The following is a 16,121-nucleotide window of genomic DNA, read 5'->3' as shown; positions in this document are numbered from 1 at the left end:
GGGAATGTAAACTGATACAGCCACTATGGAGAACAGTATGGAGGTTCCTTAAAAAACTAAAAATAGAACTACCATATGACCCAGCAATCCCACTACTGGGCATATACCTTGAGAAAACCATAATTCAAAAAGAGTCATGTACCACAATATTCACTGCAGCTCTCTTTATAATAGCCAGGACATGGAAGCAACCTAAGTGTCCATCAACAGATGAATGGATAAAGAAGATGTGGCACATATATACAATGGAATATTACTCAGCCATAAAAAGAAACGAAATTGAGTTATTTGTAGTGAGGTGGATGGATCTAGAGTCTGTCATACAGAGTGAAGTATGTCAGAAAGAGAAAAACAAATACTGTAAGCTAACACATATATATGGAATCTAAAAAAAAAAAAGTGGTTCTGATGAACGTAGGGGCAGGATAGCAATAAAGATGCAGTCGTAGAGAATGGACTTGAGGACACAGGGAGGGGGAAGGATAAGCTGGGACAAAATGAGAGAGTAGCATTGACATATATACACCACCAAATGTAAAATAGATAGCTAATGGGAAGCAGCTGCATAGCACAGGGAGCTCAGCTCGGTGCTCTGTGACCACCTAGAGGGGTGGGATAGGGAGGGTGGGAGGGAGACACAAGAGGGAGGGGATATATGTACATATAGCTGATTCATTTTGTTATACAGCAGAAACTAATACAACATTGTAAATCAATTATACTCCAATAAAGATATTAAAAAAATGAGACTCTGCACATTAAAAAAAATTGTTTTATTTCAAGATGAAATATGACAACTATGAAAAATATGGGACAATATTATTCCATCATTACAAACTAACAACCCACCAAAGAGATTTTACATTTCTTAAATAATACATTTGAATATTGCCATGAAAAAACTTGATGAAATTTTGAGGATGTAGTCTAAAAATCATTTTCTTCTAAATGAGCTCTAATATTTTGTATAGTTATTACCTTATCTTGTGAGTGAAGAAGATAAAGGACATCAGCATAATTAAATCCTTCATTTTCTTGTAATTCATTCTGTAACTGATCATTCCTTAGGACAATGCATGCCAAGGAAAATGCCACTTCAACCTAAAAATGTGATTTTCAAAAATTATTTTTCACTCATGGTTTATCAAATGACATATTTCATTATACAAATATTTATATAGGATATACCAATTCAAAGATACCATAAAATCCATTAATTCCATCTCTCTGACTAGTATTTAGAGAGTGGCATTTACAACTTCTGGAGAAATGTCCCTTATAATTTTTAACAGCTGAGAAAATATCCTTCTGTGTGCTGCACAATCACAAAGCTTCATTTGAGGGCATAGCGGGAGGCAACAAGGGCCTGCAGGACATGTGAAGAAGTTTCTCTTAAGTGCATAGTTGCATTCCTTCTACATCTAAAAAAAGGTTTTTTTAATTTCCTAGCATGAATTATAAAGCTGTTCTGAACTGCTTGTTAGCTACTGACCATTGAATTAATTGAAGCAAAACACTGGCAGGTAGACCTGAGGAAGTTTTCCTCTTCTAGCTCTGGAGTCATTTAAGGAGGTTGCTAATGAACCTTGTTTATTATTGGGCTCAGTAGACAAATTTTTAAAGCACTACACCATGCATTTCTATGAAAAGTGTGAATTTGAAAAGCATGATTATTATTGCAAAATTACTATAGAATCTTACTTGAGGAAAAGTATTAAAATGTATTTATGTTTTGTTTTAACAAGTTTAAGAACTCAGTGAAAATGTATACTGAAATACAGATAGATGCAGTTGAAGTAAACTGGCCATGAAAATGCACATTTTAAAATAAAAATGTATTTTTATGTGGCATTTTCCTTCATCTTGTGAAATTTATTTGTACTTTAAAAGTCGTTGCAGTTTTTATGTATAATTCAAGCCAAAAAATTGCTAGCATATGCCTCTTCTTTTTGTTTCCCCAATCAACTCCTGTAATGAAATAATCTCTTTCACAGCAAGAAAAGCCAGATAACTTATGACATCTTTTCTGATAATAAACACATTCCTTAAAAGAAACAATGCTATGTTTACTTATATATTTTACTCCTATATTATTTTTATTTTCTCATTTCCAGCAAAACACATACCAAATTTTGAAGAGAAAATATATTTCTTGTCCTTATAATTTCTGTCTGGCCAAGTATAGACGTCCTGAATTTCTAAAACCTTAGTAAAGGATTTGAATAGATGTGAATGTTGTTTTATTAAAGGCATTTTACTAGAAGTAAATGGAAGAGTGAATGACTCCTCAACAACTCATACTAATACCTAGCAGTGTCCACCCTTGAGATAACTATTGCTGCCAGACAACACAGACTGCTTTGTAGACGGCAGGGCTGTATTGATGGTGTGGTACTGACAGGATTCACTTATATTTGAGAAATTTTGCTACATAAATCACACATCCTCATTATCCCCACCCAGTTTTAGCAACCATTATCTGAGGAAGTAGGGAAGAAATTCTATGGATAATCAAATATCTGAGGAATAAAACTTCTTTGATGAGTAAAGACATGAGACTTTCTTATTATATTTGAAGAAACCATATTTTAATAAAATTTAGTGGTATCTTTGCTACTATCTTTGTAGCAACTTTTTTGTTTAAACTTCTAAGATTTTGTTTAAAAGGTTAAATATTTTTATTATACTTGTGAGCTTGCCTAAAGATACAAATTATTCTTAAAAAGTCATTTATGTTAATTTTTACTATATCACACAAAAAAATCTTATATATACCTTAATGTTAGGAGAAGGGTGATTTCTCAGTAGTTGGATAAGTACTGGAAAGGCCTTTTCTTCTACAAGAAACTGTTGACTAATGGGATTGCTTGTATGGGCGACACCTGTAAGAATCCACAACTCCATGAGATAATATTTTTTCCATCTTGAAAATGGTAAAGTCAAACATAGCTCAACATATTTGGTTGATAATGTGTCCTAGTGTAATATGATTGGTAAATTACAAAAAGAAATGCTATATTGACACTATTTTTCCTTAATTAATTTTTTAAAAGGCAAAGTGGATAAACACGGAAAATTTACTGTTAGAAGTGTAGATGGTTTTCTAATAGTCACAGAACAAAGAAATTAGAAGTGCTGGACTATCAGGGAATAATAATGTAATAGCTATCATTTATTAAAAAATTATTATGTACAAGGTACTTTAGCTTATATTTGCTACTGTTTTCCATAAAAAGTTTTTTGTTTTGTTTTGTTTTTTGCAGTACGCGGGCCTCTCACTGCTGTGGCCTCTCCCGTTGCAGAGCACAGGCCCTGGAACGCACAGGCTCAGTGGCCATGGCTCACGGGCCCAGCCGCTCCGCAGCATGTGGGATCTTCCCGGACCGGGGCACGAACCCGTGTCCCCTGCATCGGCAGGCGGACTCTCAACCACTGCGCCACCAGGGAAGCCCATAAAAAGTTTTTTTAATAAAAATAACTCGAGTAATCACCTGGTTAAATTTCTGGATTCCTTAAATACACATACTAAAAAGATAATCTTACTTTTCCTTTTAAACATACTACTTTAAATTGCAGGTCTAATCTCAGTGAAGAAACTCAGATCATCTCTTTCTAGTGGACATGCACAAACAATTTAAATTTTGTTCTTTTGCCAATAAATGTCACAACACATATGCAGTGGGTTTACATACTTAAATATAAATACAAGATTGGGCTCCTTTATGAACAATAAAGAGAAACCACCTACTTATTATGACCTGGGGAAGTTTGAAGGGACTAAGGGAAATATTATAGAAGGAGCAAAGAATACTTTGGTTTCCTTGTCCCCTACTCCCCCCACACTGGCCACCAGGGGATGTACACAAACACTAATTACATGAATAATCTTCATTCAACCGACAGGTATTGAATGCCTGGTACACCAGGCACTGAGGTAGGAGGTAGGGCTAAAAAAAGGACTTAGAATCTCTACCCTCAAGGAGTTTATATTTTATAGGGTGAGCAACTATTTAAATATATGATTTCAATACCATGCAATAAGTGCTTTGACAGAGGTTAGAAAACTACACTTGAAGCACAGAAGAGGTATTGCTCACTTCAGAGTAGGTGGAAAAGGAGTAGGTAGGGAGATTTCAAGGGGTGAAGATGCTGGAGGTTGGTTTCAAAAAAATTACTATTTTTAATAATGATGATTATAATGATGATGGTAATGTTATAAGATGAACACCCTCAAAGCTCTGACTGAACCTTCACACGTTAATAATGGAATGGAACTCAAAAATTAAGTTGGGAAAAGAATCACTACAAGCAGTAGGCTGAACAATTCTCAGAGCTCACACTTGTCTAGGGATGGTTTGTGTTCCTACTGGCCGGAGTGTAGATACCTCATAATACACGGGACTATACAAAGAGGTGGAGTCCTCTGAAAGGAATCATCCCAAAAGCACAGAGTTAAGTTAGTTCCAACGTAAAGGCTGCTCTAGACTTGTCCTAGGAAAGGTTAAAAGCTAGGTGCAAAAGGTTCTGATCCCAAGTAAAATAACTGCATGCCAGAATAAAGCCTAACTCTCTGTAAAGGAAAACAATAAGATCCAGCATATATCCATTTAAAACTCACAATGCCCAGCAGTCAATCAAAATTTCTTATGCATGATTTTAAAATATGAAATACCTAAGGTAAAACTGGCGAAAAATGTGCAAGAGTTGTACATTGGCAACTATAAAACATTGCTGGGAGATATTAAAGAAGGCCCAATAAATGGAGAAATATACCGTGTTTATGGATTACAAAACGTGATATTAATGGGATGCATGTTCTCCCCAACTTTACTTATAGATTCCATGCAATTCCCATCAAAATAACAGAAGGATCTTTTTTAGAAATTGGCAGGTTAATCTTTTAAATTATATGGCAATACAAGGGAACTGAAACAGCCAAAACAGCTTTGAAAAACAGCAAGGTCGAAGGACTTAATGCTATCTGCTTTCAAGATTTACAGTAAGCCTACAGTAATTAAGACAGTGAGTATAACATAAAGATGGACAAATAGTTAAATAGAACTGAATAAAAAGTCAAGAAATAGACCCACAAATATCTAGTCAATTGATTTTTGACAAAAGTGCCTAGCTAATTCAATGGAGGAAAAGATAATCTTTTCAATAAATGATGCTGAAGCAGTTGGGCAGCCATATGTGAGAAAATGAATCTCAGCCAACTCAAAATGTATCATGCATCAAAATATAGAGGAAAACAGAAAAACTTTATGATCTTGGGTTTAGCAGAGAGTTTTTTTTTTTTTTTTAATTTATTTATTTATTTATATTTTTGGCTGCCTTCGGTCTTCATTGCTGCAGGCGGGCTCTCTCTAGTTGTGGCGAGCGGGGGCTACTCTTCACGGCGGTGCACGGGCTTCTCACTGAGGTGGCTTCTCCTGTGGAGCACGGGCTCCAGGAGTGCAGGCTTCAGTAGTTGTGGCTCGCGGGCTCAGCCGCTCCGTGGCACGTGGGTTCCTCCGGGGCCAGGGCTCAAACCCATGTCCCCTGCACCGGCAGGCAGACTCCCAACCACCGCACCACCAGGGAAGCCCTAGCAGAGAGTTCTTAAAGAGGACACAAAACCTACAAACTGAATAATTTTTAAATCAATGAATTGGACTTCATCAAAATTTAAAACTTCACCTCTTCAAAAGACTCTGTTACAAAAATGGAAAAATACCACAGACTCGAAGAAAATTTATGCAAAACATACATCTAACAACAACAAGAAAAGAGCTGTATCTAGAATTTATAAAGAAGGCTTACAACTCAAGACAACACAATGTATAAAATGGGCAAAATATTTGAACAGATACTTTAGCAAAGAAGATATACAGGGCTTCCGGGAAGATGGCGGAACAGTAAGACGCGGAGATCACCTTTCTCCCCACAGATACACCAGAAATACATCTACACGTGGAACAGCTCCTACAGAACACCTACTGAATGCTGGCAGAAGACCTCAGACCTCCCAAAAGGCAAGAAACCCCCCACGTACCTGGGTAGGGCAAAAGAAAAAAGAATAAACAGAGACAAAAAGATAGGGACGGGACTTGCACCAGTGGGAGGGAGCTGTGAAGGAGAAAAGGTTTCCACACACTAGGAAGCCCCTTCGCGGGCGGAGACTGTGGGTGGCAGAGGGGGAAAGCTTCAGAGCCGCGGAGGAGAGCACAGCAACAGGAGTGCAGGGGGCAAAGCAGAGAGATTCCCGCACAGAGAGTCAGGGCCGACCGGCACTCACCAGCCCGAGAGGCTTGTCTGCTCACCCGCTGGGCCGGGCGGGGCTGCAAGCTCAGGCTCGGGCTTCGGTCGGAGCGCACGGAGAGTACTGGGGTTGACGGCATGAACACAGCGCCACGGCTAACCGGGAGGGAGTCCGGGGAAAAGTCTGGACCTGCCGAAGAGGCAAGAGACTTTTTCTTCACTCTTTGTTTCCTGGTGCGTGAGGAGAGGGGATTAAGAGCGCTGCTTAAAGGAGCTCCAGAGATGGGCGCAAGCCTCGGCTAAAAGCGCAGACCCCAGAGACGGGCGGGAGACGCTAAGGCTGCTGCTGCCGCCACCTAGAAGCCTATGTGTGAGCACAGGTCACTATCCACACCCCCTTTCCGGAGAGCCTGTGCAGCCCGCCACTGCCAGGGTCCCGGGATCCAGGGACTACTCCCCCGGGGGGAACGCACGGCGTGCCTCAGGCTGGTGCAACGCCAGCCTCTGCCGCTGCAGGCCCGCTCCGCACTCCGTGCCCCTCCCCCAGCCTGAGTGAGCCAGAGCCCCCGAATCAGCTGCTCCTTTAACCCCATCCTGTCTGAGTGAAGAACAGACGCCCTCCGGTGACCTACACGCAGAGGCAGGGCCAAATCCAAAGCTGAGCCCCTTGGAGCTGTGAGAACAAAGAAGAGAAAGGGAAATCTCTCCCAGCAGCCTCAGAAACAGCGGATTAAAGCTCCACAAACAATTTGATGTACCCTGCATCTGTGGAATACATGAATAGACAACGAATCATCCCAAATTAAGGAGGTGGACTTTGAGAGCAAGATTTATTATTTTTTCCCCTTTTCCTCTTTTTGTGAGTGTTTATGTGTATGCTTCTGTGTGAGATTTTGTCTGTATAGCTTTGCTTCCACCATTTGTCCGAGGGTTCTATCTGTCCGTTTTTTTTTCTTAATAATTACTTTTTATTTTAATAACTTTATTTTATTTTACTTTATCTTCGTTCTTTCTTTCCTTTCTTCCCTCCTTTAGACAACAAATCATCACAAATTGAGGAGGTGGACTTTGAGAGCAAGATTTATGATATTTTCCCCTTTTCCTCTTTTTGTGAGTGTGTATGTGTATGATTCTATGTGAGATTTTGTCTGTATAGCTTTGCTTCCACAATTTGTCCTAGGGCTCGATATCCATCCATTGTTTTTTTTTTTTCTTTCTCTTAATAATTATTTTCTTATTTTAATAACTTTATTATATTTTATCTTAATTTATTTTATTTTATCTTCTTTCTTTTTTCCTTCCTTCCCTCCTTCCTTCCTTCCTTCCTCCCTCCCTCCCTCCTTCCCTCCCTCCTTTCTTTCTTTCTTTATACTTCTACTAATTCTTTCTTTCTATTTTTTCTCCCTTTTATTCTGAGCCGTGTGGATGAAAGGCTCTTGGTGCTGCAGCCAGGAGTCAGTGCTGTGCCTCTGAGGTGGGAGAGCCAACTTTAGGACACTGGTCCACAAGAGACCTCCCAGCTCCACAAAATATCAAATGGCGGAGATCTCCATCTCAACACCAGCACCCAGCTTCACTCAACGACCAGCAAGCTACAGTGCTGGACATCCTATGCCAAACAACTAGCAAGACAGGAACACAACACAACCCATTAGTAGCGAGGCTGCCTAAAATCATAATAAGTCCACAGACACCTCAAAACACACCACCAGATATGGACCTGCCCACCAGAAAGACAAGATCCAGCCTCATCCACCAGAACACAGGCACTAGTCCGCTTCACCAGGAAGCCTACACAACCCACTGAACCAACCTTAGCCACTGGGGACAGCCACCAAAAACAACGGGAACTACAAACCTGCAGCCTGCAAAAAGGAGACCCCAAACACAGTAAGATAAGCAAAATGAGAAGACAGAAAAACACACAGCAGATGAAGGAGCAAGATAAAAACCCACCAGACCTAACAAATGAAGAGGAAATAGGCAATCTACCAGAAAAAGAATTCAGAATAATGATAGTAAAGATGATCCAAAATCTTGGAAATAGAGTAGACAAAATGCAAGAAACATTTAACAAGGACCTAGAAGAACTAAAGATGAAACAAACAATGATGAACAACGCAATAAATGAAATGAAAAATACTCTAGATGGGATCAATAGCAGAGCAACTGAGGCAGAAGAATGGATAAGTGACCTGGAAGATAAAATAGTGGAAATAACTACTGCAGAGCAGAATAAAGAAAAAAGAATGAAAAGAACTGAGGACAGTCTCAGAGACCTCTGGGACAACATTAAACGCACAAACATTCGAATTATAGGGGTTCCAGAAGAAGAAGAGAAAAAGAAAGGGACTGAGAAAATAGTTGAAGAGATTATAGTTGAAAACTTCCCTAACATGGGAAAGGAAATAGGTAATCAAGTCCAGGAAGCACAGAGTGTCCCATACAGGATAAATCCAAGGAGAAATATGCCAAGACACATATTAATCAAACTGTCAAAAATTAAATACAAAGAAAACATATTAAAAGCAGCAAGGGAAAAACAACAAATAACACACAAGGGAATCCCCATAAGGTTAATAGCTGATCTTTCAGCAGAAACTCTGCAAGCCAGAAGGGAGGGGCAGGACATATTGAAAGTGATGAAGGAGAAAAACCTGCAACCAAGATTACTCTACCCAGCAAGGATCTCATTCAGATTTGATGGAGAAATTAAAACCTTTACAGACAAGCAAAAGCTGAGAGAGTTCAGCACTACCAAACCAGCTCTACAGCAACTGCTAAAGGAACTTCTCTAGGCAAGAAACACAAGAGAAGGAAAAAACCTACAATAACGAACCCAAAACAATTAAGAAAATGGGAATAGGAACATACATATCGATAATTACCTTAAATGTAAATGGACTAAATGCTCCCACCAAAAGACACAGATTGGCTGAATGGATACCAAAACAAGACCCATATATTTGCTGTCTACAAGAGACCCACTTCAGACCTAGAGACACATACAGACTGAAAGTAAGGAATGGAAAAAGATATTTCATGCAAGTGGAAACCAAAAGAAAGCTGGAGTAGCAATTCTCATATCAGACAAAATAGACTTTAAAATAAAGACTATTAGAAGAGACAAAGAAGGACACTACATAATGATCAAGGGATTGATACAAGAAGAAGATAAAACAATTGTAAATATTTATGCACCCAACATAGGAGCACCTCAATACATAAGGCAAATAGTAACAGCCATAAAAGGGGAAATCGACAGTAACACATTCATAGGGGACTTTAACACCCCACTTTCACCAATGGACAGATCATCCAAAATGAAAATAAATAAGGAAACACAAGCTTTACATGATACATTAAACAAGATGGACTTAATTGATATTTATAGGACATTCCATCGAAAAACAACAGAATACACATTTTTCTCTAGTGTTCATGGAACATTCTCCAGGATAGATCATATCTTGGGTCACAAATCAAGCCTTGGTAAATTTAAGAAAATCGAAATTGTATCAAGTATCTTTTCCGACCACAATGCTATGAGACTAGATATCAATTACAGGAAAAGATCTGTAAAAAAATACAAACACATGGAGGCTAAACAATGCACTACTTAATAACGAAGTGATCACTGAAGAAATCAAAGAGGAAATTAAAAAATACCTAGAAACAAATGACAATGGAGACACGACAACCCAAAATCTATGGGATGAAGCAAAAGCAGTTCTAAGAGGGAAGTTTAGAGCAATACAGTCCTACCTTAAGAAACAGGAAGCATCTCGAATAAACAACCTAACCTTGCACCTAAAGCAATTAGAGAAAGAAGAACAAAGAAAACCCAAAGTTAGCAGAAGGAAAGAAATCATAAAAATCAGATCAGAAATAAATGAAAAAGAAATGAAGGAAATGATAGCAAAGATCAATAAAACTAAAAGCTGGTTCTTTGAGAAGATAAACAAAATTGATAAACCATTAGCCAGACTCATCAAGAAAAAGAGGGAGAGGACTCAAATCAATAAAAATAGACATGAAAAAGGAGAAGTTATAACAGACACTGCAGAAATACAAAGCATCCTAAGAGACTACTACAAGCAACTCCATGCCAATAAAAAGGACAACCTGGAAGAAATGGACAAATTCTTAGAAATGCACAACCTGCCAAGACTGAATCAGGAAGAAATAGAAAATATGAACAGACCAATCACAAGCACTGAAATTGAAACTGTAATTAAAAATCTTCCAACAAACAAAAGCCCAGGACCAGATAGCTTCACAGGAGAATTCTATCAAACAATTAGAGAAGAGCTAACACCTATCCTTCTCAAACTCTTCCAAAATATAGCAGAGGGAGGAACACTCCCAAACTCATTCTACAAGGCCACCATCACCCTGACACCAAAACCAGACAAGGATGTCACAAAGAAAGAAAACTACAGGCCAATATCACTGATGAACATAGATGCAAAAATCCTCAACAAAATACTAGCAAACAGAATCCAACAGCACATTAAAAGGATCATACACCATGATCAAGTGGGGTTTGTTCCAGGAATGCAAGGATTCTTCAATATATGCAAATCAATCAACGTGATACACCATATTAACAAACTGAAGGAGAAAAACCATATGAATATCGCAATAGATGGAGAGAAAGCTTTCGACAAAATTCAACACCCATTTATGATAAAAACCCTCCAGAAAGTAGGCATAGAGGGAACTTTCCTCAACATAATAAAGGCCATATAAGACAAACCCACAGCCAACATCATCCTCAATGGTGAAAAACTGAAAGCATTTCCACTAAGATCAGAAACAAGACAAGGTTGCCCACTCTCACCACTCTTATTCAACATAGTTTTAGAAGTTTTAGCCACAGCAATCAGAGAAGAAAAGGAAATGAAAGGAATCCAAATCGGAAAGGAAGAAGTAAAGCTGTCACTGTTTGCAGATGACATGATACTATATATAGAGAATCCTAAAGATGCTACCAGAAAACTGCTAGAGCTAATCAATGAATTTGGTAAAGTAGCAGGCTACAAAATTAATGCACAGAAATCTCTGGCATTCCTATACACTAATGATGAAAAATCTGAAAGTGAAATCAAGAAAATACTCCCATTTACCATTGCAACAAAAAGAATAAAATATCTAGGAATAAACCTACCTCAGGAGACGAAAGACCTGTATGCAGAAAACTATAAGACACTGATGAAAGAAATTAAAGATGATACAAATAGATGGAGAGATATGCCATGTTCTTGGATTGGAAGAATCAACATTGTGAAAATGACTCTACTACCCAAAGCAATCTACAGATTCAATTCAATCCCTATCAAACTACCACAGGCATTTTTCACAGAACTAGAACAAAAAATTTCACAATTTGTATGGAAACACAAAAGACCCCGAATAGCCAAAGCAATCTTGAGAATGAAAAACGGAGCTGGAGGAATCAGGCTCCCTGACTTCAGACTATACTACAAAGCTACAGTAATCAAGACAGTATGGTACTGGCACAAAAACAGAAAGATAGATCAATGGAACAGGATAGAAAGCCCAGAGATAAACCCACGCACATATGGTCACCTTATCTTTGATAAAGGAGGCAGGAATGTACAGGGCAGAAAGGACAGCCTCTTCAATAAGTGGTGCTGGGAAAACTGGACAGGTACATCTAAAAGTATGAAATTAGATTACTCCCTAACACCATACACAAAAATAAGCTCAAAATGGATTAAAGACCTAAATGTAAGGCCAGAAACTATCAAACTCTTAGAGGAAAACATAGGCAGGACACTCTATGACATAAATCACAGCAAGATCCTTTTTGACCCACCTCCTAGAGAAATGGAAATAAAAACAAAAATAAACAAATGGGACCTAATGAAACTTCAAAGCTTTTGCACAGCAAAGGAAACCATAAACAAGACCAAAAGACAACCCCCAGAATGGGAGAAAATATTTGCAAATTAAGCAACTGACAAAGGATTAATCTCCAAAATTTATAAGCAGCTCATGCAGCTTAATAACAAAAAACAAACAACCCAATCCAAAAATGGGCAGAAGACCTAAATAGACATTTCTCCAAAGAAGATATACAGACTGCCAACAAACACATGAAAGAATGCTCAACATCACTAATCATTAGAGAAATGCAAATCAAAACTACAATGAGATATCATCTCACACCAGTCAGAATGGCCATCATCAAAAAATGTAGAAACAATAAATGCTGGAGAGGGTGTGGAGAAAAGGAACCCTCTAGCACTGTTGGTGGGAATGTAAATTGATACAGCCACTGTGGAGAACAGTATGGAGGTTCCTTAAAAAACTACCAATAGAACTACCATATGACCCAGCAATCCCACTACTGGGCATATACCCTGAGAAAACCATAATTCAAAAAGAGTCATGTACCAAAATGTTCATTGCAACTCTATTTACATTAGCCCGGAGATGGAAACAACCTAAGTGTCCATCATCGGATGAATGGATAAAGAAGATGTGGCACATATATACAATGGAATATTACTCAGCCATAAAAAGAAATGAAATTGAGCTATTTGTAATGAGGTGGATAGACCTAGAGTCTGTCATACAGAGTGAAGTAAGTCAGAAAGAGGGAGACAAATACCGTATGCTAACACATATATATGGAATTTAAGAAAAAAAAATGTCATGAAGAACCTAGGGGTAAGACAGGAATAAAGACACAGACCTACTAGAGAATGGACTTTAGGATATGGGGAGGGGGAAGGGTAAGCTGTGACAAAGCGAGAGAGAGGCATGCACATATATATACTACCAAACGTAAGGTAGATAGCTAGTGGGAAGCAGCCGCATAGCACACGGAGATCAGCTCGGTGCTTTGTGATCGCCTGGAGGGGTGGGATAGGGAGGGTGGGAGGGAGGGAGACGCAAGAGGGAAGAGATATGGGAACATATGTATATATATAACTGATTCATTCTGTTGTAAAGCAGAAACTAACACACCATTGTAAAGCAATTATACTCCAATAAAGATGTTAAAAAAATACAAAAAATAAAATAAAATTAGAAGTTTTGTTAGAAACATTGGAAAAAAAATGAAGATATACAAATGACAAATATACACATGAAACGATGCTCTACATCATTAGTCATTAGGAAAATGTTAATTAAAACCACAATAAGATTTACTACATATCCACTACAATAATAAAATTACCATACTAAATGTTGATGAGGATGTGAAGCTACTGGAACTCACACACAGCTAGTAGAAGTGCAAAGTGGTAACACTACTTTGAAAATCAATCTGGCAGTTTCTTTAAAAGTAAAACATACACCTACCATATGACCCAGCATTCCTACTTCTAGATATTTACCCACGAGAAATGAAAATGTGTCTATACCAAAACTTGAACACAAATGTTCGTAACAGTTTTATTTACAATACAGCAAGAAACAGGAAACAATCCAAATGTCCTTCAATGGGTGCATGGGTAAACAAATCATAATATATCCATAAGCATTAGGGTTTTCCAAAGAAAGAACCAACGGGATGTATATGTATGTATGTATGTATATCATAAGGCATAAAACTAACCATCACACCATACAATGGAATACTACTCAGCATTGAAAGAGAAGTATTTTATTGATATTTGATACAATAATATGGATGAATGTCAAAATAATCATGCTGAGTGAAAGAAGCAAGAAAAAAGTACACATGTATAATTCCATTTACATAAAATTCTAGAAAATGCAAACTATTCCATAGTTATAGAAAAATCAGTGGTAAGATCATTTAATATCAAATTTTAAAAGTAATTTTGTGCTGTTAGGATCCATGTCATAAATTCAAATCAGCACATTATTTTTTAAAGAAAAAAATCAGAAGCTTATGTTTTAATATGTAAAATACAATAAAGCTATTCTCAGATCATAAGAAAAAAAAACCCAGATGAGTGGTTATCTGGGGATGGGGTGCAAAGAGGGAGGAATTAGGAAGGGACAATGAAACATTTGGAGGTGATGATTATATTCACTTACTTGATTGTGCTGATGCTGTCAGTGCTGAATACATATGTCAAAACTCATCAAACTGTACACTCTAAATAATGTATTTAATATTTTATTCTATTGTTTATTTTATTTAAATATCTTCTTATATGCAAACTGTATTTCAATAGCACTTTTAAAAACACTCACATTTTAAAAGCGCTAGGTGTGCAAAGAAGCAGGAAAATATGATTCATAATCAAGAAAAAAATCAGCCAATAGCAAGAGACCCAGAAATAACAGATAGGCTGGAACTAGTTACAGGGATGTTAAAACAGCTATTTTAAATATGTTCTATATGTTCAAGGGTATAGAAGAAAACATAAACATGATGAAGAAGAAAAAGGAAGGGGTATGTGTGTGTAAAGAGTCTAAGCTGGTGAGTTTGAAAGCAAGAGTTTTTTTCTGTAGTTCTTGTCTATGGCAAGAACTTGTCTATGGCAAATGTGGACAGCTTTGAAGTAAACTAATGAGAAGAAATTGAAAACACACACGTATATCAGTTATCTTTGTATTATCATTTACTAGAATTTTAGAAATAATTTATACCATAGACTCTGGCTAAAACAACAACAACAAAATTATCTTGCCTGACTTGATTGCCTGCAAGCAGTTAGTGAATTTCAGTAAAGTAGCTTTTCTAAGAAAAAAGGAAAAAAAAATTTTTGAAACCAAGTCCTATGTTCTTCAGCTAGAATTTTTAATTTATTTTTTCTGGAAATACAATGGACTGGAAATAAAGTTTTAGGTTTTTTTTTTCTCTTGCCTACAGGAAGCAGTCTCAATCAGTCCCCATACATTCATGCAGGGCAGCAAAGAACCTGATTTTTTATTTTTGGTAAGTCAATCACCAACAATTCCACAACATTTTTCAGATATCCCAAAAGGTTAATTCCTCTGCAAAGAAAGGAACAACTAGGCCTAGTGGCCACTATGTAAACAAAGAATCACTACGGAAAGAGACTGGAATCGAAAAATGTGCCACAGCACTAGAAACACTTCTATATCTTCAAAAACATATAGTTCCTGAGATTCAAAGTAAGAAATATTTTTCTCTTAACTTAAAAAAGGAGATCCCTAAAAAAAAAAAAAAAAAAAAAAAAGGAGATCCCTTTAAGTCAAAATAGCCAAGGCTCATGGTCCTCATTTCTCATTCTAACCAGAACTCAAGAGCAAGACTGATACAATATGCTTAACTACACCACTTTTACTCATTAAGGTCTTGGAGAAATAAAAACATTATAATAACAGATTAAATATCGTTAAGGACTGCAACAGTAGGGATAGAGAAGAAGAGAAGTATTTACTGATATTTTTAAAACTGAGAATAAACGTACAAACCGATACAGATGGATCCCACTGCTTTGATGACACTCAGAAGTGTTCCTTCAGCTATTTTACTAATCTTTAGTAAGCGAACCAGTGGTGCAATTCCATTCCCTTCACATATTTGATTTTGGTGTATCCTGCTGTCCTTACTTAGCGCTATGACTGCTTCACCTCCTGGCAACAATAAGCAAGAAACATGTGTGATACTCCAATGTCTGGTTCTATATTGTACAGATTTATGCATAGAAAATAACTTACCAACATACTGCATTTTAGCTGATGGTGATAAAAGCATATTTATTATAAAGTTGTATCCAATCTGTTCTGCCATATACTTTCGTTGTTTTAGTGTTTGTCCTGCCAAGGCCCAAAGTGTTACAGCTCCTTGTTCCTTAACATCTATTTGAAATGCCTATTTAAAAAAGTATTCTATTCAGTCAATGAGGATTTATTGAATACCGTAGGAATCTATGTTTGATAAAATGTTTATTCTAGAATTG

At 37.4% G+C, this 16,121-nt stretch overlaps 1 protein-coding gene across 1 annotated transcript in view; it reads right to left on the bottom strand.

Moving 5' to 3' along the window:
- Positions 1–16,121, bottom strand: part of ANKAR (ankyrin and armadillo repeat containing) — an 88,779-nt gene that overhangs the window by 18,833 nt on the left and 53,825 nt on the right. Inside the window, exons 14-17 of the mRNA XM_004276930.3 lie at positions 15,880–16,033; positions 15,634–15,795; positions 2,776–2,882; positions 979–1,101 (exon numbers count right to left, since the gene is read on the bottom strand). Coding sequence (XP_004276978.1) covers positions 979–1,101; positions 2,776–2,882; positions 15,634–15,795; positions 15,880–16,033 — 546 coding nt within the window. The remainder of the gene's footprint in view (positions 1–978; positions 1,102–2,775; positions 2,883–15,633; positions 15,796–15,879; positions 16,034–16,121) is intronic.

This window comes from Orcinus orca, chromosome 7 (assembly GCF_937001465.1).
Source record: "Orcinus orca chromosome 7, mOrcOrc1.1, whole genome shotgun sequence".
NCBI classification, from domain to species: domain Eukaryota; kingdom Metazoa; phylum Chordata; class Mammalia; order Artiodactyla; family Delphinidae; genus Orcinus; species Orcinus orca.
Note: the sequence above shows the minus strand (reverse complement) of the source record. Positions and strands in the feature narration are given on the sequence as shown.